The 24,353-nt window shown below is 41.7% G+C and overlaps 1 protein-coding gene across 1 annotated transcript; it reads left to right on the forward strand.

Moving 5' to 3' along the window:
- Nucleotides 1-1,005: 1,005 nt before the first annotated feature.
- Nucleotides 1,006-24,077, forward strand: LOC139752987 (uncharacterized). Its single transcript, XM_071669142.1, has 5 exons — nucleotides 1,006-1,461; nucleotides 19,161-19,308; nucleotides 20,278-21,535; nucleotides 22,042-22,211; nucleotides 22,473-24,077. The coding sequence occupies exons 1-5, from the start codon at nucleotides 1,437-1,439 to the stop codon at nucleotides 22,711-22,713; spliced, it is 1,842 nt and encodes a 613-aa protein (XP_071525243.1). The 5' UTR covers nucleotides 1,006-1,436; the 3' UTR covers nucleotides 22,714-24,077.
- The last annotated feature ends 276 nt before the right edge of the window (nucleotides 24,078-24,353 follow it).

Below are 24,353 nucleotides of genomic sequence, written 5' to 3' on the forward strand. Positions count from 1 at the left end.
GTAATTTGAGCACTCACTCTTATCCCCTTTGCCTTTGTACAATGGCACCATGCACGCATTCCGCCAATCCTCAGGCACCTCACCATGAGTCATACATACATTAAATAACCTTACCAACCAGTCAACAATACAGTCACCCCCCTTTTTTTTAATAAATTCCACTGCAATACCATCCAAACCCGCTGCCTTGCCGGCTTTCGTCTTCCGCAAAGCTTTTACTACCTCTTCTCTGTTTACCAAATCATTTTCCCTAACCCTCTCACTTTGCACACCACCTCGACCAAAACACCCTATATCTGCCACTCTATCATCAAACACATTCAACAAACCTTCAAAATACTCACTCCATCTCCTTCTCACATCACCACTACTTGTTATCACCTCCCCATTTGCGCCCTTCACTGAAGTTCCCATTTGCTCCCTTGTCTTACGCACTTTATTTACCTCCTTCCAGCGTTAATGAAATGACGTTGAATAGGGCCTCAGTTGCCAGTACCACCTCAGCTAACATTCAAAAAAGTATATCATTACGCTCCAAAATGAGATGAGTAGGAGGGAGGGGTGGGTGTTGAACGTGAGAGCGCGATGGCACATGAGCCACCAGGCAAAATCTCACTGCAGAAAATCATGAAATAATCCACACGAACGAAACCTCGAATCTTATGGGCGGGACCTGATGAGCGTCATGATAACATAAGTCCTAGCAGACACGTAACCTCATTTTTTCTGTCACAGACTATGTCAGAAATGTGATCCAGGCGGCGAAAACTGTTTCATACAGATCTCAGCTACTTTTTACCCTAAGCTGCAAAGAACATAAGACCTAACGTTAAAAAATAAAATACCCTCATAATAACTCTCCGTTAGTCAGCAAATCTTCCATGTAGTCCGCATGACGCCTCCCAGCCGGCGTCACATATCCCCCAACAAGGAGGGAAGAGGAAGAGTGAGCATGTGCTGCAAACCCCGTAATCATCGCTCTTGAGTTCAACCTACAACACCCCTGCAAGTGACGACCGACATCAGCACGGCAGCGTTGACAATTGCGAGCGATATCCGTGGCCTATGAGAGGACGACGGTGCTCGGAGGCTGCTCGAGGGGAATGGATGGAGTTCGTGTGGTCAGCGTCCGTGGTGAGCGGAGGTGGCGGCAGTCTCCTGGTGACGACGGCGGGGCGCGCGGCAGAATCAGTTTAGACTCTGGCGGGCTGTGAGGGTGGAACAGCCGGTGCGGCGCGCTTGTGTGGTGCTCGTCTCCGCGAGGGATATTGTCATTGGGTATTAGTTGTTGTTGCTGGAGGACGTCGTACTTTTACTGGTGATTTGATACTGCTGGAGTGAACTGAACGATTCTGTTGCAAACGGATTTTCAGATAAGCAAGAGTTTATATTTCTCCTTGTCTGGTCTCGCGAGCCGTGCATGCAAACCCGTCACGATGGTCAACACAACTAAGAAAAGAAGTAAGTCACCATTTTTTTCCGTAATTAAAAAAGAAATACGGAATCACTAGTTTCAGTATTTCTGTTTCTGACTCATATCATTATCTGATCCAGATACATATTATTTCATCTCATGATATTCACAGACACTTTTATATACCCCAGCTGCTGTGTCTGTTATGGCTGTCATCCACGTTCCCACACCAAAGGGAGTTTACTCTCTTCACAAGCCACTTGGACACTGATGTTTCCAAGAAAATGTTCAAATTCAGTATCAAAAAAAGTACACTGACGGTTGTGTTCATTTGGTAACATTCTCTTGGTCGAGAAATTAATTCATAAACAGTATACTTCTATTGTCTAAATGGCCAAAGACTTGTCCTCCCGTGTATACGACACACCTTAGTGAATGTCACTTGTCCTGGAGTTGGACAAATCAACACTTTTAACCTTATAGAATAAAACCCCTTGAACGTGACAGTATAATCTTGTAAGTACAACCATATTAACCTTTGAACATGACTATTTAACCTAGGACGACTATAGCAGTAAGTCACATAGGGAAATGCTCCATAGGAATGGAAAGTTGCCATTGTAACAACGATATTCAAAACGGTAATACATCTCTGCTTCAGTATTATCATTCAATTGGCTTAACGTCCGTAGATGGTAGCATAATGGACACCATTAGTCGGGACAGTAAACCATTTAGAAAACTATCACTTAATAAACCATCCTCAGCATGGCTTTCCATGAATTCGTTCGTCTGACAAATCCGCTTGATTTCTTTTATGATATTCGACTTGTGAGATGAAAGTAAAGCAGCTGGTACCATATGTTTAAAATTTCGAATAACACTCGATAAAGTACCACGTCAAAGGTTACTGACAAAAGTAATATCACATGGTTATAGATGATGATGTACTTTGATGGTTAGGAAATGAGCAGACTGGCCGTAAACAGTAATGATTATGGTCAAGCCTCAGAATGGTCAGACGTAACAAGTGGGGTGCCTCACGAATCAATTTTGGGGCCGGTTCTGTTTCCAATATATATATATATATATATATATATATATATATATATATATATATATATATATATATATATATATAATTAATGATACTTGTAATGGGCTGTATTGTCAACAAACGAAATGGGTCGACGATACTAAGTTGGTAAATAAACTACAACAGAAATTGAATTTCTGCAACTTCAAATTGACTACGACAAACTAATGGACTGGGCTCACAGGTGGTAAATGAATGTTAACACTGTGAATTCTGTTCGGTTACAAAAGGTAGGCGATGAAAAGGGTTTGGGTGTTATAATCTTTGGTGAGGTAAAGCCAAATAAGCTGTGACAAGGGCTGACAAGGGCAGGAAAAGCATACTCACTCTTTACAACTCACTGGTGCATCCCCATCTTGAATATGTGTTCAGTTTTCGTCACCGTAATTGGGGAAAGAAATAGAATGGAAAGAGTACAAAGGCGAGCTAAGAAGGTGAGAAACAAATCCTATAAAAGTCGACTCAACGAAATGAATTTATTTAGCTTAGAAAAGAGAGGGTTAAGAGTTGATCTACTACAGGTATTCCAAATTTTTAAGCCTTTGATAATCTCCAACTAATGAGTTACTGAAGGGTAGATTCGTCTGATTTCACTCATTTATGGATATAACTCGAGGACAAACCTTTAAACTCATCAATTTAGAGTAGTTAAGTGCAGTATCATATGTACGTTGACTTGATAAACATTTTGCTTCATATTCACGACTGACATTATTTGCGCCTCTTTAGGTATATGAAAAGTCTGTATGTCGTTCTACTGCACATTAATCTATGGATTTCTGTTCTCTACCACTATCACAAAAAGCCTCGTTAGAACCCGACCAGTACGACAAAAAGCCGTTGAATACGACTACTCAATCTCTTGACTACATCATCATCTCTTGGAGTACAGAGATTTAAACCACCGAATACGACTTAACCTTTCGAGTTCGACTTCATAAATCTTGAACATAAGGACTTAAACCCATGTGTACTGTGACTGCCTTTAGATCTTGTGCACATCTGCGTCAACGTTTGGTTATATGAAAACGTCGTGCAACAACCCATCTGAGAACAATACCGTTGTCCTAAGAGTATGGCGCCTTATAATGTCCAGTACAAGAACTTGCGTTGTGTAGCACGATAATTGTATCTCAAGTTTATCCCCCATGAAAAGGAGTAAGTAAACCATCGTGCAAGGTTAATAGCAGGTCGGCATTGCTGCTACAGAACCAGCAGCGTCATGTGTAAAAGAGTTAGTTTGAATCAACAGTGACCCATCATGGCCACCCTCAAACAGTACCTGGGGAAGGTTTGGTACCTGAGCCATGAGTGTGGTATACACTGATGTACGAGACTTACATTCGGTATACTACGTGCCTCAGACACTTTCATGAACTGTAGGCTTCCTTCATATCGAAAGTGTGCGTTTTTCCCCCCAGCTGACATTCTCCCACCATTCAAAAATCGTGTAAGGAATTCTTCAACTGGAACACAGAGTTTCGACAAAATGGTCCTGCTACTTCGGGGAATGGGCCATCAAAAGTACAACGTATGGTGTACTCACTCTTCCGTGATCGTCTTTAATCTCTCCAAACTCCGTCTTGATACCGTACAGTAACCACAGTGCGGGACTACAGTCGTCATTTATACTTTGCTCGGCGTTACCTTCCTCTACCGTGTACCACACCAGCTGCCTCATATGATCCCCTCACCAATGGCAGCTGTTGTTAAGAGTGATGGAGGACTACAGCCAGACTAGACGGGAGCTGTAGTGGTATTGTAGCGGATGAACAACAGCGTGACCATATAGAGGATTCTGCAGCGAGATTGCATAAAGGGGGGTTGTAGAGATACTAAGGGGCTGTTTAAAGTGAGTCGGTAATCGAAGTGGGGCTGAGGGAAGAATGTAAACTGTAGGGGCGGCTGTAGCGAGAACATAAAGGCACTATTAGCGAGATGCAAAGGGAGATTTAAATGTGGAGTGGGTTTAGCAGGTTATGAGAAGGAGGTGGAGGAAGTGCAAAGTTGATACTGATCTTTATAAAAACCCTATAGGGTCGCGAAATTCAGCTGGAGGTCTGTAGCTAGTGGGTAGATGAGGGAGGCTATAAGTCAGTAGAAGGGAGACGGAATAATGGAATGGTCCAGGATGAGACTGAATGGACATATCTCTAGATGGTATTATCGTAGAGAGGGCGAGACAGGCTTTTCTGTACTCATTAGCAAGAGTAGCTGAGAGCGGCGACACAGTAGGCCAGTGTAGGTAGGTGGGGAGGGGATCAATTATGTGGTTTGCAACACCTTTGGACGAATTATTTCCCCCCATATCTGGAGAGTGAGGCGTAACACCTCTTGACAACAAACAACCAGCTGGTGCCCGTGTAGTGGCCGCGGTCGAGCCGTTACGCCCGCCCGGCAGCCCGGTGTCCCAGTCCTGCAGGCTGTCAATAGCCTCACACCAACCGTCGGCAGTGTAGCTAGGCTGCTGGACGACGGATCTGCTGGTGAAGTGCCCTAGTAGCATTAGACTGCTGACTGCATGCATATACACATTAGCGAAATGCTGAGTTGTTTTCATTGACTGACACTATCTGTTATTGTAAAGACAGGATTAGTGTAAATGACTGGTAAATATTAGCATGCTGACTGGACCGGTATCTGAAGTGACTGACAGTGTGACTGGGTCTGTTAGTGGAATGACTGGTAGACACTGTACTAATTGTATCTGTTAGTGTAGTGACTCTTAGTTTCAGTGTACTGACAGAGTTTGTTGGTGCATTGGTTGTACTTACAGGATATGTTAGTAAAATGACTGGTAATTCTAGAATATCTGGAATTGTTAGTGTACAGTCTTTATATACTAGTAAATTGATTGCGACTATTGGTGTAGTGTCGTGTTACTGTAGGGACTGGATGTATTGTAAAGATTACTAGGCTTGTTAATACGTTACGGTATACTAACAGTTTTCTTGATTTACTTGCGAGACGTTACACCCCATTACCTAATGTAGTTGTTGGGTTAAAACAATCCCTAGTCTGCTGAGAACTGGCTAGTTAGAACGTGTATATACCTGCTAATAACGACTATATCCATATAAGAGGCAGATTCCTTCCTAAGGAAGTTAAGGGGCTACGGAGGCGATCGACCCCTTGAGCTATACGGTATTCAATAACAATCATAATGATTCATATATTCTTATAATGGTTCCAACCTTCTCAGTCCCTGGGAAAGAAAAGCATATGTATATATACATATGGAAAAAAGAATGTCGGTTCACTACCTCTCTAAAAGAATATTTTGACTAATAGTTTGTTTTTCTGTTTGAAAAAGCATATTACTCTATTTTGTTGAACAAAACTTCTTCGTTATTTTGAGTTACCAAATATCCTAATTCATTTTTATTAAAAATGGTTGCCGGTGTCATAAACTCTTAGGTGTACCACAACAATATTCCATCTTATGAGCATCAAGATTGATAGAGTTTTGATTTAATGTCCAAATAACTGAAAAAGCTCCAAGTTCTCTAAGATAAAATGAGTTCACGTATATTACTCTTGTTCTGAGTTATCCATCATTATATTGGCGAGTTCGTAATTACCCCCCGCACTTACCATTACCCAGTTATGTCCCTGAGAGGTCATACACTTCTTATACGATGTCTCACTATCATCATACATCTGATAGTCTTTTAAGGACTAATGAATCAAATTGTATGTCTGTTGCTTTTACGAGAGTATTGACAAATATTCTAGTCTACAAATACTTTAAATGTCCATGGAAAATACTAGCCTAGCTTTATGTATAGCTCTGCCCTACCACTTTTCTAACATTTCTTCGTTTGTCTTTATCCTCGATGAAAAGTTTGTCGATGCGATATATATATATATATATATATATATATATATATATATATATATATATATATATATATATATATATATATATATATTCTCATTTACTTTTTTCTTTAAGAGATACAAGGACAAATTGCTTATCTTCTTGTTAAATTGAAGTAGGAATCCCATGATAGTGGTAAATGATACACAGACAAACAAAAACAAAAAAGATAAGTAAATGAGTGAGTGTATCACGAGAACCCATCTTACGTGTGGTAAGTGTCATGTGAACAAATAGTTATCGTGAATTTGCCTTCAAACGCAGCTGCTGTTACAGCTTGACGTCAGCCATCGAGGAACCGTTATCTTGCGCGGCAGATTTTCGCCTGGGTTTCATGGGTTACCATAATAGCGACGGGTGTTGGCTTTTACTGATGCATGACACGGATATGTTCATCCGACAGACACATCTGCTACAGTTTATCGTCATTTGTGCTTCTTCAATACCTGTGCATGTCGGCTACTCTATGTTCCTTCATTACAGCCATCTGGAAGCCTTCTAATGTTGATGGGCTTAATTCTTATGGTCCTGGGGATAAAATTCACGCGGTCTCAACATAATTTTGTCAAAACCTGGTAGCTGATTTATGGAAATAATCCAACTACTCTGAACAAATACTGGAAATAGTATAACGACTAATTATTGTGATGAAAAATGATAAAAAGATATGGGCCGGATGAACTATTTAGAAAACAGTGTTGATGATGGTGTAACTTCACTGTTGTTGACCAGAATGATTAAGAGAAAACAGCTCTATAGCTCCTTGTCTTGTAAAATGTGTCAGCAACTTCAGCTGCAAAATCTCATTTTTCGTCAAACAAGATAAACCACTTGTTATATACAGAATATAACTCATGCACAATCCAAACTACAGTTCTGGGTCTTATGACAATCAATTTTTGAGGTACTGGTTAAGAACCGTATCAAGTTTCATGAGTATTTGATCTAAATTTCTCAAGTTACGACCAAGAGTAAGTTGGATATTAAATTGTCACACCCGACGACGGACGGACGGACGATGATGGTCGATCCTTTTAGTGTTTACCACGCCCTTTAGGACACACAAAGATATCCTTCTCATTTCCGAAAACATTGGAATGCTGAGTGTACTGAAAACCTCACTTATTATCAGTGAATCGTCTCCCAAATTCCATGGGATAGATCAGGTAGATACACCTCCTCAAATCATTCATACTCATGGTTGTTGTTAGAATAAATAGGAGCATCCACATGTTAATTGTGAGTCCAGCGTCTCTGTTCACACGAATTTTGTCCAAGCAACGTCAGTGTATTCGTAAACCCTAGGATAAAATCAGAACAATACTTGAATAACTATTACTCAATTCTGTGAATACATATGGTGAGTAACTCCTACCTATTCAAGAGACTAGCAGAACTGAACAAAAAGTATTTGTGAATGACTAAAAACGAGCGAATTGCAACATGTCTCCCTCGTCACTATTGGTCACCATCACTACGGAGCAAGACGCCACCAATCTCATCTTCACTTCTCCCACGAAAAAGGCATCTACGTTACACCTGATCCTTACGGGGTCAGGTCAAACGTATCTTCACCACGTTCTTGACACCACTGGCCTTTCGCTTGACCTTGAAGACTCATGTCAAAAGCCAAGGTTTAGATGCTGACTGTTAGAAAGAATAAACAGAAGAGAGAGAGAGAGAGAGAGAGAGAGAGAGAGAGAGAGAGAGAGAGAGAGAGAGAGAGAGAGAGAGAGAGAGAGAGAGAGAGAGAGTTACACCCACCCAGCCCTACAGGTAGGTGTACAGGCATGAGGATAACTCATAAAATCAACATTGTCTGAGATATGGATGATCGAGTGTACAATAAGATATTGATAACTGTAATTCTTGTCTGGTTGAGGCTGCAGGTCACCGACCACCTCCAGAACAGAGACAAAAACACTGGGGGGAGATTGGAGGCAGTAATGTAGATAAACGTTTAACGGAACCAGACTCATGATGATTTAATGGGACATGAACCCCGTCATTCAATAAGAAGTTTTAATAATGTAATATATCTTTTTCATGATTAAAAAAAACCGTTGAAAAATAATTATATTCTCACGCTCTGCGTATATAACGACAAGGCCAGTGAACGAACCGCTTCCCTCATTAACAGGGGGGAGGAGGGGTCTACTGCAGCTGGAGTGTCGTCTGCTGTGCTGACGAAGAGGAGGAGGTATGGAACTTCCTCACACCGGGGACGAACACAAGAATGACGCTGGTATTTGTGTGACAGTGAACATGTGATGGAGCACCTGGGGCGGCAATCATGTCATGCTGACAATGTGGTGAATAATGATACTCATGTGACAGTGAATATATGGATAACGGTGGTCATTCTGTACATGTGATGAATAACAATAATTCTTTGACAATCTTATATAATAAACAACGCTAGCCATATGCCATCCAGGATAGGTTGAATTAGCAATAATCATTATGATCCATAAAACATCTGCCACTCACGAAATGAATAATACTGTGTGAAGATAATGGCGAAAACATGGGAAAAACTAGCCGTGGCTGCTCACAAGTACCATAATGTAAAATCTTACTTTCAAAATGATTATGAAATATCAAAAAAAAAAAAAAAAAAATAAAAGAACAGAGCATGCATTCATCAGTTTGTATATATATATATATATATATATATATATATATATATATAATATATTTTCATTATATTTTTTTATTATACTTTGTCGCTGTCTCCCGCGTTTGCGAGGTAGCGCAAGGAAACAGACGAAAGAAATGGCCCAACCCCCCCCCCCCCCATACACATGTATATACATACGTCCACACACGCAAATATACATACCTACACAGCTTTCCATGGTTTACCCCAGACGCTTCACATGCCTTGATTCAATCCACTGACAGCACGTCAACCCCGGTATACCACATCGCTCCAATTCACTCTATTCCTTGCCCTCCTTTCACCCTCCTGCATGTTCAGGCCCCGATCACCCAAATCTTTTTCACTCCATCTTTCCACCTCCAATTTGGTCTCCCTCTTCTCCTCGTTCCCTCCACCTCCGACACATATATCCTCTTGGTCAATCTTTCCTCACTCATTCTCTCCATGTGCCCAAACCACTTCAAAACACCCTCTTCTGCTCTCTCAACCACGCTCTTTTTATTTCCACACATCTCTCTTACCCTTACGTTACTTACTCGATCAAACCACCTCACACCACACATTGTCCTCAAACATCTCATTTCCAGCACGTCCACCCTCCTGCGCACAACTCTATCCATAGCCCACGCCTCGCAACCATACAACATTGTTGGAACCACTATTCCTTCAAACATACCCATTTTTGCTTTCCGAGATAATGTTCTCGACTTCCACACATTCTTCAAGGCTCCCAGGATTTTCGCCCCCTCCCCCACCCTATGATTCACTTCCGCTTCCATGGTTCCATCCGCTGCCAGATCCACTCCCAGATATCTAAAACACTTTACTTCCTCCAGTTTTTCTCCATTCAAACTTACCTCCCAATTGACTTGACCCTCAACCCTACTGTACCTAATAACCTTGCTCTTATTCACATTTACTCTTAACTTTCTTCTTTCACACACTTTACCAAACTCAGTCACCAGCTTCTGCAGTTTCTCACATGAATCAGCCACCAGCGCTGTATCATCAGCGAACAACAACTGACTCACTTCCCAAGCTCTCTCATCCACAACAGACTTCATACTTGCCCCTCTCTCCAAAACTCTTGCATTCACCTCCCGAACAACCCCATCCATAAACAAACTAAACAACCATGGAGACATCACACATCCCTGCCGCAAACCTACATTCACTGAGAACCAATTACTTTCCTCACTTCCTACACGTACACATGCCTTACATCCTCGATAAAAACTTTTCACTGCTTCTAACAAATTGCCTCCCACACCATATATTCTTAATACCTTCCACAGAGCATCTCTATCAATATATATATATATATATATATATATATATATATATATATATATATATATATATATATATATATATATATCATCTTATATATTATACTTTGTCGCTGTCTCCCGCGTTAGCGAGGTAGCGCAAGGAAACAGACGGAAGAATGGCCTAACCTAACCACATACACATGTAAATACATAAAACTAGAACGTTCCTGCTTTTGGTTCGGATGACGCTGTGATTCTCAATGAAAGATATAGCAAAAACACTAACAAGAAACAAAGGAAATCTTTAGAAGTATTCGCCATCCAACGGTATCAAACTCCATATAAAAGACGCCGGTCTATTATGTCATCTTGGCCCAGTACCTCAGATTCTACTAGGCTGCTGAACCAGAATCTAAACCACAAGAAAAACACCTGAATCAGGGAGTCTAAACCACAAGAAAAACACCTGAATCAGGGAGTCTAAACCACAAGAAAAACACCTGAATCAGGGAGCCTAAACCACAAGAAAAACACGGTATAGATTCTGGCTTGTTATACAGCAGGTAGTCGATAACCAGTGATTACTCTAGACAACTTGAGCGATCTTGTCGAGTCTATGTCGAACATGTCGAACTTTCCCGAAGAAGAATGAGGCGTCGGAGGGTAGGTTACACCAAGACATGCAGAACCATGAGCAATATATTGATAGGCTATCACGGTACACTGTTCTAGACGGCGTGCTAAGATATTTCTTGTTAAGACAAGATATATCAAATATACACTTTCAAAGTATTTGACGAGAGGGAGACCGACATATCGTGGAGACGAACCTAATGTATGACAAGAGTATGCGTGTGCTAGGATGGTGCGTAGCAAATGCTTCCTCAACACAGCTGTTACCTATATAACCGGGCTGACTTCAGCCACATACGTCAGAGTTTATCCATCATCGTGATACTGAAGTAATTTAACAGGCGGCACAAAATAAAGATTAGAGGCGAGGCCTAACGAGTGCACAAACCCTCTCTCCGTAATAAGTAATTAATTAATGAATCACAAATATCATAAACACACACACACACACTTAAGGTAGGCGTGTGTGTGTGTGTGTGTGTGTGTGTGTTTGTAGGGGGAAAGATATGGTACACATTGGTGCACATATACAAAGTTAAGAAGACGAGGAAACACTCGTGTCAAACTCTTCCCGTAAACCACTAATAGTAATAACAAGTAGCAATCACATGAGGTTAGCGAGGAGGATGGCTAGCATTCTGTCCACAAACGTATAATCTCGCATTGCCACGCATGACACTTAACAACACTTAGTACTCACGCATCTCATTCTTTGTAACTCTAGACTTTCCAGCGGTGAGCGCTATGCGCTAGCCCTGCCTTTTGGCAAAAAAAATGGTAGGAGTGATAGATAGAAACAGTCAGTAGGAACATAAGACAGGAGTATTAGGTAAAAACATGAGATAGTTGGTAGGCGCATTTTGTGGGAGCATTAGGTAGAAGCGTCTTGGAGTCTCCTCTTAAAACATTACGCTAGACTTGCTCTCTGCCAGTGGCCTAAGTTGAGGCAGTAAAGGCTCAGAGGCGGCACTGGAGTTCACCAGTTATGGAGACTTTTGCCGTGGCCGCCACCTGAGGGAGTTCCCGAAGAGAACGGGTGTTAGAGATTTAGATAGCTAGATGGATCGGCTCAACTTAAAAAGGAATCAAGACAAACTCCATAGTTGGTTTTTCATACATGGCTTATGAATATCAACCCGCGTAAATGTAAAAATGATGGGACACAGAGAGAGGGCCTCAGTGTGAATTGTATTCATCAGGAAAAATGCTACGGGAATTTGTCTGTAAGGGGACTTTGGGAGTCAAGTTGCTCCTTACGTGTAGCCAGATCCGTCCATAAAAAAATGATTATAAACAAGAGATGAACTGGTGGCTGGTGAATATTGCAACTGCGTTTAAGTTTATAGATAAAAAGAATAATCACTGAGCAATATGCTTCATAGGTTTGGTCATCGCAGTGTGAGAAACTCGAAGAACCAACAGAGAAGGTCCAAAGGACGACAACACAGTACCAAAAAAATACGAGGGTCAGCTGAGGTAGAAACAAAAGTAACAAAAGCAAAAGTTATTAGGAGTAATTCTGAGGCACTGACATTTTTTTTCCTAATAACGAAATTTTCCTGGGCAAAAACAAATTCATTTGTTTCATCGATAAACTTTAAGCTGCAGTTCCTCCCGTTCTTATTCTGAGTTTTCTATTATCTTCGTGAGGTCTTAACTGACCCACTCCCCTCTTGACTACATCCTGCATATGCGCTTGTTTACGGGGCTCTTACATCGTTGCGACTGCGCTACAATCAGAGGCAGAGAAATAATGGACTCCTCTGGAGCGAACATTTGTTTAACGAGACTTATATACCCTTCCCTCGACTGACGTACATACGGCTTCCATGATGGTGACTTTTTACGTGCAGCCAAGCCACAAGCAGACGGAGTCTGCCTACACACACACTCACCTTTATATATATATATATATATATATATATATATATATATATATATATATATATATATATATATATATATATATATATATATCATCCCTGGGGATAGGGGATTAAGAATACTTCCCACGTATTCCCTGCGTGTCGTAGAAGGCGACTAAAAGGGGAGGGAGCGGGGGGCTAGAAATCCTCCCCTCTCATTTTTTTTTTTAATTTTCCAAAAAAGGAACAGAGGGGGCCAGGTGAGGATATTCCAAAAAAGGCCAATTCCTCTGTTCTTAATGCTACCTCGCTAATGCGGGAAATGGCGAATAGTTTAAAAGAAAAAGATATATATATATATATATATATATATATATATATATATATATATATATATATATATATATATATATATATAGCGTTAAGAACAGAGGACTGGGCCTTTGAGGGAATATCCTCATTTGGCCCCCTTCTCTGTTCCTTCACACACCCACTTACAATCTGGACATCACCCATCAGTTTCAACATATCTCAAGATCCTTCATGTCCATGATGCAACTATCATAAAGAAGACACCGAGCGCTAACTACTTAATTACCCTGCGTTCTATGCCCATAGACGAGCACACAACACCACAACGCTTCATGATCTGTGGTCCACACCGGCGGACGTGGCCAACTTCCCGAGTGCTGCAGAAACCTCATAATGATATCAGGGACTCGTGTGTGTGTGTGTGTGTGTGTGTGTGTGTGATGTGCGTGTGTGTGTGTGTATATAACATTCAGTACACCTGCGAGCATCTGCCTGTCTTTCACTCTATTTCTAGCTTGTTATGTCAGTCGGTTTGTTTAGTTTCATCCTCGTCCCGGAAGTCCTCTGTCCACGGCGGGGTGCTAACTGTCCGTGTTCCTCAGGCAGTGGTCACCGTACACTGGGAGCCAGTGTTACCAACTCAACCTGTCCAGCTACTTGCTGCGGGCGCAGTATTTCAGATATTTCTTTTTATGTTGATTACTACGGACTGGTGATCATGAGTCTTAAAGTCTTGGTATTGTAGGGATCTAGGCAGAAAAGGATATATATATATATATATATATATATATATATATATATATATATATATATATATATATATATATTCCTTCAAGTAAAATAAACGGCATGTTAACAAGACCCAACATAAGTTTAAAGTGACATTTCAATCGAATTATGTGTGATAAGAACAACATTATATTCTGAAGACTTACTACTTTTTTTTTTCATTTGATATATCTTAAGGATCAAATTACTTTCAACGCTCGTCGGGCCGTAAGCAACCCTCTGTGTTCAATATACCACATCCCCAGACGAAAAAAAACGAAATGAACCTGCTATATTTAAAATACAGATGTCTAATTCAACATCTTACATTAAGACAATACTCATAACATAATTATCTCACTGATTTCTGTTTTTCAAATATTTATTAATATATGTATTTAAACGAGTAAATATTATCTTTTTTATCAATTCTGTATAATAATAGTAGTAGTAGTAGTAATAATGATAATAATAATAATAATAACAATAATAATAATAATAATAATAATAATAATAATGATAAATAATAGTATAATATTTATTTCTGCTATCACCATCATGTTTACGATTACAAGTATCTATAATTGATGTTTCTCTTATGATCATTTCTAGTCTTCTGTAGTCCATAAATAGCTAAACCCTTATAGATACATGTAACTTTCCAATGCTCCTCTGTCCCCTCTCTTAACAGCATCTGGCAGATATAGTACTCACGGTCAAACATCAAAATGGATGTCTCACGTAATGACCGACCAACTAACCCATCGATGGGCATGATTTATCCTTAATATCCATAAATCCGTCCCAGTGAAAAAAAAAAGGGGGGGGGGGGAGTGGTGGTGTTTAGTCAACTGAGCATACGGCTAGAGCTCTTATGATCAGATCAAACTCGTAACCTTTCAGTTTAACACAAAACGATCAGTAAGGAAGGACTCACAACTTCCAACCGGTGCACAAGAGGATATGCAAGTGTTACTTGGTCGATGTCACATCAAAGTGGGGTAGTGCAGGACACACTGATGTGGAGGGAGATATGGTCCTCTAACGTAAAATACATCTCAGTACTTGGAAATCACGGAAGACTTGTATTTCATGAAAAAAAATACTTAATGCTTCTATTACGATATCGTGTTTTAGCCTGACATCGTGAATCAGACTTCATTAACATATTATGCTAAGGGGGAAAAATCACAGAGATAGACAGACACATTTTATCATTAGGTAAAGGGAAGTCTTCAGCTAAACATAATGTTTAACGTTAAGTTTGTAACGTTTGGATGAAAAACGCTCTTGCCAAAAACCACAGCATAATGATCAAGGGTTACAAAATTTCAGATTGTTTCATTATTTTCAATGTTATTCACAAATTCCTAACCACAGAATGGTGCTTCATTGTGATACTACTATTTGTGTGTTATGGGGAAAGGGGTTTTACGTTCGTGTTGACCCGTCACTTAGCCTTGTACATATGCACTTTGTTTTTACTCTTATATACGTATGTATCTATATATACACACGAACACACTAACGCGCACGCTTGACAGCCTAGTCTAGGACCCCTAGGACCCCTGCTATGTGGCCCTTGTACCTCGTTCGTAATTTGCTCAACCTGAATTTTATATATAGCTGTCAGCGCAGGCACTGACTCTGATAAGACAACACATGTATCATAACTAGAAATTATATATGTATGAGTTATGAGGCAACATACAGTGGAGCACAGAAGGCAAGCGGAATCAGAGGGAACGGATGGTCATCAAACACCTGCACACGTAATGATGTTGTTGGGCTTAACGGCCATCAACGCGTATGAGGAAGACCTGCAAACACTTTTATGATTTCGACTACACACACACTCCCTGCATCATATCCGACACACCTACAAATTAAGGTGTTAAACAAGAACTAGGGCGACTGCTTCATTGACGGCACTGTACTCGCAACGATACGGCCTCTCCTAAGGTGACTTATCTCTCGCAGTGTAACCTCGAGCAGGACTCCACATTGAAAAGGCTCACAATTTTGCGCGTGATCAAGTATATTCTCAAGAGTCCACGGGGAAAATGAAATACAAGTTCCCAAGTGCACTTTCGTGTAATAATCACATCATCAGGGGAGACACAAGAGAGAAATATAACAGTCAAGTGATATACAACGAAGAGACGTAGCTAGGACGCCATTTGGTAAACATGCGATTCAATCGCCACATGAACAAATTACCCTTTTATTTGATTTCTCCGGATCTATCTGTTTGTCTAAATATTTTTCACCTGTTCTTTAAAGCAAATACCTGATCCACACATCCTCTACCACTTCTGAAATCACATCGTTCCTCCCCAATCTGATGCTCTGTGCCCTCTCACACTACGCTTCCATACAACTTTCTCAGTAAACTTAACAAACTCACACTTTTGTAGCCTTTATGCATTTGGAAATATACTTACAAGCACTCCATCATAAAAAAGCACCGTTAGACAGACAGGAGTTAATATTAGTGAGATGACAATATAATTATGACATACACCGCCTCATTATTGCATAAATTTGCAGTTTCAGTGTTTAGGTCATAATCATTACATTCTTTTATTTCCTGTTTTCGCATGACATATGTTACCATCACAATCGAACTTTCAACCAATGCAGTAACTTGGCTGGACTCGTTCGTACTCCCAACAGCGGTTTCAGTTGGCTTCTGACAATGACGCCATTCGCCCCTCCCCCCAAGCCCCTTCCAAGGGAAGATGACTGCCATCGAGGTGCTCACGACTCAAAACGTATTAACGTGTGGATAACAAAACAAATGTAAACACATAACGTCATCGGTATGATGTCCCGTTCTCAGACGCTCTTTCCGTACCACCCTCCTTGTCTGCTCAACCGTAGCTGCTGCAGGGCTCACATCGTCTTCGTCAGTAAGCCTGATGGTTCCTGGAGGTTGGGAGAGGTCGCGGGTTGGGGAGGTATCGAGTAGCCGTTGGTAAACACGGAAATGGGTAACAGATCCAGATGTGTGGGCTATTGCCGTGAGCAGACACGGTGGTGTGAACGGCCACCCTCCCCTAAAGCGGGTAAATGCTTTTGACTCACCTGGCATCTAATAGGGTCAGGGGTTGCGTAGTGACAATAGCATGACCTAAAAAGTGAAACAGACACAAGCATATATAGAGCAATACGTCACAGTACTCTAATTACTGTATGTAACGCGAACGTTCGCCTCGCTAATTCCACCTTGTGTCACGGAGGTTTTCCTCATGTCATACTAAGCTGTTAATGCTATCATTAGCTTATGATAAAAGATGAGAGACGAGATAGTAATGAACGAAAACCCCGTAGAAATTTCCGAGTCATCTCTGCTCATCAGAGCGGCATCTACGAAAAAAAGAAAAGAAAATAAAACCTCTGGTCTCCAGGCGAAAGGTTTTCCCCCCGAAGCCACAATTAGCGGACCTCTCGGTAACGTAATGGCATTGCAGTTGAAAGTTTAGCGAAAACTTTCGTGTTGAATAAGAACAGCAACGAGTTTTTCTTTTTTTTATTCAACGTCAATAGGTACGTCCCAGTGAGGTCCTCGTGGTACTGTTATAATTTCAGAGACGGTAGAGGAATTATATTTAAGCGATGATTATCATTCGTCTGCTCAAACAGGCACGCGAGGTGTCCGAAGTATGTAGATACAGTGATCTACACTAAGACTCTTCCTGCTCAAGTGGATATCAGAGCAAGATGGAGTTTGGTTAACGTGCAAATACGAAACCCAGGATCAGATTACCTGCCTGCAATTGCTCTTATCTCTTATGTTTAACTTAAGTGGGGAAGGAATTCTGAAATTTCTCCAAACATGTCTGAAAATGAAGGTTTCTGGGACGAGAAAGCGAACCTAGTCCTCACTGCGACGAGACTTTGTCATGAGAATAGGGCTAGCGCGTAGGACTCACCGCATATCCTGCTTTACGAATATACTGAATAACCGCTTCAGCTTCCTGGTTGGGCTTTCGTATATTTTTGTCTTTTGAATTTGATAAATGTGTACATTCAGTGCTTAGCTGAATTCAGTCAGGTTCAATACGTTTTCCTTTTTACTCTAGGTTTGGTGTCACTCATAGACTATCCTTCTTCTTTTGATCTATGTAGTTCCAGATCATTCAGCCTTTCATGGTATTTCATATGTTTCATCCCTTCGATTTTGCTCGTAAAATGCGACTGAATTCTCTTTAATTTTTGTTTTCATTTGTTTCGCTGGTGACCACACGACACATGAGTCTTCAGTGTTGCATGTTGAGACATTTTCATCCATAGTTTTCAGTCAGTACTCGATGGTACAATCTTCTCAGTAATTTCTATGAATTCTAGGGTTACATTTATGTTGACAGCCAAGTCTCTTACATTTGTCTCACTTCTTATCGCTTTCTGCAGTGGTCCTTTATATAACGGTTATGTCGAAGTATTCTTATCATTTCCATTATTTATTTGCTCAAGTTCTTCTTCGTTAAGTTTGATCAAGTTCACTTCCGTTCATTTGGATATTTCAATTACGTCTTCTTGCATCGCCATTTGATAAGCTTCTCATACAGACATACTGTTTACTCTGGTGTCATCAATAGGGCTCCTTGCTCGACTAGTCTTGGACTTCCCTGTCGATGTTTATATATCGTTATACATAAAGAAAACTGAGGTTGCCGTGGTGTACCCTGTAAGGAACACCCTCCTCAAACATGGTTTCACTTGCCACTATGAATCTTTCTGTTAATTTGAAACTCTAATCCACCTTCCCATCTTGCCCTTCATACTACATGTTTAGCTACATTCTCCAGTGATCTTCTCTGGTTTGCTTCGTCAGTTTCTCCTGCGAAATTAAGAAAAATGGTGTTTCTTTTCCATCAAACCTTCATTTAACTCATTGCATTGATGTAATAAATATGATTGAATACTTTTTCTTGGTACAGTTCCATGTTCGCCTTCGTTAATGCAACAGTTCTTGATCACAATATGTCTTTTCATCACCCATTCAAAGACTTTCATTACATGTAAGGTGAAGATAACTGATCTGTACTGCTTATGTATTAACTTACATTTCTTTTTCTCTTTGTTCTATGTCTGTATTTCTTCGTCTGTTTCATATTTATCATTTACATGTTAACGAGGTGGGATCTTCGAGTGATAGGACAGCAATATTTGTTGATAAGAATATTCTCCGTTACTATCGTTAACCTTTGGCTTCACGCGTAGATGGTTATACTGATCTCATTACTATTTCCACAGAAAACTGCAGCCAGACCCGCGTCAGGAGGTCTGGTATGTTCCTGTGGGTGGTGGCGGTAACGACACTCCTCCCACTGGGGCTCCTGCAACAGGCAGCTGCAGCGGATGACCTCCAGCCCAAGACTAGGTCACTCACGGGACTCTTCAGGTGGGTGGCAAGGTCACTCAAATGTTTCCACTGGCGGAAATCGCTGACCTGACTTTCAAAGGGGCAGTCGTACAACTGCTGAAAAAAAAGAATAATTTTGTCACGAGATATACAAGAATGCTTCAGATGGTCGAGGTTCTGATGAATTATATTCTGTTTTCCTCTTATTTTAGTTTCGTCTCTATGAAGTAGAGGAAGAACTGTTCTGCCACTTTAGAACTGTTCTCGGCGTCCAAGTTTGCGTACGCTTGAGCGTCCAAACCTTACATAAGTCTTAACGGTCGTGTGATTTCATGCGGTGTCATGTCGATTCGATTAGCGCTTCAGCATCATACCAGAAGTAGGTCCCCGCCTGACCTAATTTTCACGCCTCGGGGGCGAGCATCGTTAATGGAGCTTTTCCACGTTTTCTAGTTCGGTTAGAAGCAGTAATTTCCGTCCAATGAAACGGTGGATTGACTCTTTTATTACTGAGGTCTTGCGTATTATATCACATGCTGAGTTCCTGGATTATCTTTAGATATCTGGAACGTATCTATGTCCATACGTGTCAGATTTTTTGTTTTGTTTTTGTTTCTAGCCGTTTCACTGATACCTAGATGGTAAATACTTCAGTTACGCAAAAGTGATCTTAGTATTGCGAATTTCCTTTGAATTATGTAAGCTTATTGCCCGCTGGGTAGAGTTAAGCACTAAATTTCAAGGACGGATTTGGTTATTCAATGTTTATCTTTTAATGAGGTGTTTATGAGTCAGAAAGTCTTCTGCAAATAAAGTGACAGGGTTTGTTGTTAAATCTATCGAAAAATGACTTCTTGAGAGAAAGTAAGACAGACAGAATAACTGTATCAATAACCAGACAGTCTGCCATGTGGCTGAATAAATGACACATTTGTGAAGTTCTCTGTAGGAGTCATTATTAATACTAGTAAAGAACTGCATTAATCACTGATATTTTCCCCCCCGCAGTTCTAAGCTTGGAGATCTATACAGACTTCGAGAGTCGCTACAGGCCTCTGTCAAGAAGTTCCCAGAAACCACAGCTACAACGACAACCACGAATACCACGCTCCCCCCGTCGATGACAGCGACCACGTCCTCGACCATGGGAACCACATGGCTGTCGGCAACAGCGACCATGAACTCTGACAATGTTTACATGGAAATGTCGAATCTCTTCAGCAAGGACGGGCAGCAAGACGGCTTCCCTGGCTATTACAACACTGACGCACATGATATGCCACACTCGCATGATCCTTTGCTGTCCGATATTGACATGTGGCAGCCACAGGACGCTCGGAAAGACAGCGAGTTCGAGAACGACATGAACGGTCTTGGCGAGAACGATACTCTGAGGGGGATCTTGGGGAAGAGTGGTGAAAACCAGATAGCTATGGTCGAGGCTCGTGAGGACGTTCTCGAGGAGCACTGGACGAGGATCAAGAGTATATTCGGCAACATGAAGTCAATCCTGGAACAGATGTATCCCGCAGGCAGCGGCGACAAGATGGGCTTCTCGATATTCGACAAAGCCATCGCTTTTGGCGACCAGGTGCATCTCCTGAGCCTTATACGAGACACGTTCGACGGGGACCTCCTCGATTTCCTGTCGAAAAAATGGGAAGACGTCCAGGATAATCTGCTCAGCAGTTACCCCATCTTGAAGGCGGTGACGTCTTCTAACACCCGTGAGATTGGCACCAACCTCATGATGGCGCTGATAAAACAGATCGGCCACGTGTTGCACAATCAAGCCTTCAACCACATCTCGGAGCTGGACTTCGTCACGGAGCTTATGAGGTCGTCCGGATTCAAGGACTCGGAGATCTACCAGGTGTTCGGCCTCTTGGATCTGCCGACGCACACGGTGGAGGACAGCGAGACGCTGGGGCTCGAGTCTCGCCAGGCAGGTTTCGGCAGCTACACCCTCGACAAGTCGGGTGGTTACGGCCACTCCGGTGGTGGCGGTGGTTACGGCGGAGGCGGCGGGTACGGTGGCGGGTATGGCTACATGCAGAGTTTCGATCCCTTCGTTCTCCTAGCCGGCCTGGCGTTCGCCACCTTCTTGGCGTACCTCATCTACCGCCTGCTCTCCAGCACCACTGCGCGCAAGAGGGAAGTGCCGGACATCTCCCTGGCCCTGGATCTCTCTGACCTCCCAGATGTGATGGGTAACATCTACTCGTGGCTGGAGACCACGGAGAACCGTTATGGACGCTCAGGATGGGTCAGTATACTTGTGTTGGTCGGAGGCATTGCATGAGCACTCTCACTTTCATGGTCATATTGGAGATACATCTCACCCTAATCTCCTAGCCAACTAGTGGTGAAAATACAGCGGTATCACGAAGTATTGTTCAGCTATGTCTATCTTCGCTAGACTGCTAGACCTTTCAATCAAGCATCTTTTCATTATCCGAATATTCCTGATCAGAGTTTCTCTCTTGTTAAATATTCTTGGGTTTGTGCTCACTCCTCCTACAACGAATCTAGACCCTGGCGTCTTTTTATTGTTAGAAAACATCTTGTGTGTGCGGTGGTCTTACCCTAAATATAATCTGCTGTTTGAAGTTACAAAAGATCGTACTGCTATGTCCCTCTTTGCCTCTGAAATACATATCTTTGGCCTCGGCCCCTCTTTTTATTTTTCCTTAGGAACACCTTGCGTGCCTCAGCTTCTATCATCTCAACAGAGCCTTTGACACTGCTCTCTCTCTCTCTCTCCCCTTGCAGGACATGGATGACGAAACTCACAGTATAGCCAGCGCGGCCAACCAGCTCTGGTCGAACTTCCAAGTGGATCGGTTGTCTCATGCGTGCGTCAAGCGGTACATGTGTGACTACATGACCGTCACCAGCAGCAACACGATGCAACCCAACTTCATGATGGAACAGCTTGCTCTGTAAGTGGACCATCATCGTCAGAGAGAGACAGTGGCAGTGACTGCATCATGAACTGTGTGGGTCTATATAACAGTCGGAGTGGCTCCTTAAGAGTAAAGGACTTAGAAATCACAATACATTTAGCTTTATAGCTTGAACTCTATCTACGAAACTCATAACTGTCAAAAACTACCAAATTACTTGCATACATACAATCAGGAGTTTTAGCCACTTCAGCCACAGTAAGCCAATCTCCCTAACCACTATGTATCTCCCTGCAGGACGAGCCTGGCTCAGCTTTTTGGGGAGGAGGATAGCGCCCCCATGGTGGACAAGATCCAGTCTCAGCTCCTGGACGGGGAGGACGTCCACTGTGATGCCCTGGCTCCTCAGTGCGACGACTTGGCCTACCAAGGTGTCCAAAAGCCATCCCTCCAGCAGCCCCCGTCCCATGCCTCCTCCTCCTTCAGCAAACCGGTCACTACATCCCCCACGCTTCTGGATCTGCTGGATCCAAAGTAGACGACGCCGAGAATCGCCGCGGCGGTCAACTTTCTCCGACTCGTAACTGCTGATCTGTACTCATGGTGGCTCGTCCGCGTGAGTTCGCCGGAGTTCGAAGTCTTTTCAGAGTTCGCCGATTAGATCTCGTTAACTGAGTTCCGTTCCTCTCGTCATGACTCGAGTCTTCACGAGTTCGATCTTTGTGTACTCATTCTGTAGTGGTAATGTTCACGATTGATGTTCAAGTGTATTATTCACTCTTCATACAAAGAGAATCCAGCTGGTCCTGAGATTTTCCGTAGAGTTAGAAGTATCTTAATTTATTATGTATACTTTATAACCACTTTCTACATAGTGATAATGATCATTCTCCACATTCGACAGGCTTGGCAATGTACATTCCAGTAAGGACAGTGTTGAATGCAACGCCACACACAGGTAGAGAGTCACCCACAGCTGTGACGTCTATACATGACGTTGAGGAAGCAAGAGAGGCCATTCCAGTTGTTGTTACTCATTTCTTTAATCTTCCAAAGTTCAAAAATAGAATGGCCTCTCGGTCACTCAGATTGTTTATTTTCATTGTCGTATGCACAGTATATCGCCTCGTCTTCCGGGAAGAAAGATGGTGACAACTAGCAGGTTCGAAGTGACTTCATGCCTTTGGTCAGGACACTATCGTACCGTCGTAATTACTCCTATGCAATGACAGGCATTTAGTTTTGGGCATTTTAGTTGTAATAGTTCTCTCTCTCTCTCTCTCTCTCTCTCTCTCTCTCTCTCTCTCTTTTAGTGAGTCTCTGGAGCCATCATTTCCCCATGGGCTCCAAAATATTGCAATAATGGAAGTTGATGAATCAATACGAGAAACGTTCGCCATTTACACTTACGATACTGGAAAACCTTTCAAGGATTCGTCAGTGATGGTATTACGAAGGAATAACCAGGTGAGCTGGACGGGCCGCCCCCTCAACATGATGGGAGAGGTTCCTCCCTTTCCCCCCTTGGGTTTTTATCACCTATTATGAAGCACAACCCATATATAGTACTGGTACCTGCTGACCCCATGTTGTAATCTTAGGATGCAATGCTATGCGTCGTACGATTACGGTATGACGTAGCTACAAAGTGTCTAGTGTTGGTTTCCCTATCACAGAATTTATCACATAGTCTACTGTAGAAAGCATGAAGTGATGTTGTGAATAAAAAGAGATGAAGTAATTTTGTTTTATTATCAGTATGTAATCTTACATAATGAAATATGTATGTTGTGTGTTATATGGAAGTGCGCTTTCATATGCTACGTCTCTTCGTTGTATATCAACTGACTATTATATTTGTTTCTTGTATCTCCCCTGATGTGATTATTACACGAAAGTGCACTTGGGAACTTATCGTGTTTCATTTCCCCGTGGAATCATAGGAATATATATATATATATATATATATATATATATATATATATATATATATATATATATATATATATATATATATATATAATTTTTTTACATATTTGCCCTTTCCCGCCTTAACGAGGAAGCGTTAAGAACAGAGGACTGAGTCTTAGAGGGAATATCCTCACTTGACCACCTTCTCTGTTGCTTCTTTTGGAAAATTGAAAACGGAAGGGGAGGATTTCCAGCCTCCACTTCCTC

This window comes from Panulirus ornatus, chromosome 2, assembly GCF_036320965.1.
Source record: "Panulirus ornatus isolate Po-2019 chromosome 2, ASM3632096v1, whole genome shotgun sequence".
In the NCBI taxonomy this organism is placed as follows: Eukaryota; Metazoa; Arthropoda; class Malacostraca; order Decapoda; family Palinuridae; genus Panulirus; species Panulirus ornatus.

Excerpts from the sequence above, each read along its gene's own strand:
- LOC139752987 (XM_071669142.1), top strand. The coding sequence starts at position 1,437 with ATGGTCAACACAACTAAGAAAAGAA. Across the intron at positions 1,462-19,160 it reads CAACACAACTAAGAAAAGAA|AAAACTGCAGCCAGACCCGC; the intron begins GTAAGTCACCAT and ends CTATTTCCACAG. Across the intron at positions 21,536-22,041 it reads GTTATGGACGCTCAGGATGG|GACATGGATGACGAAACTCA; the intron begins GTCAGTATACTT and ends CTCCCCTTGCAG.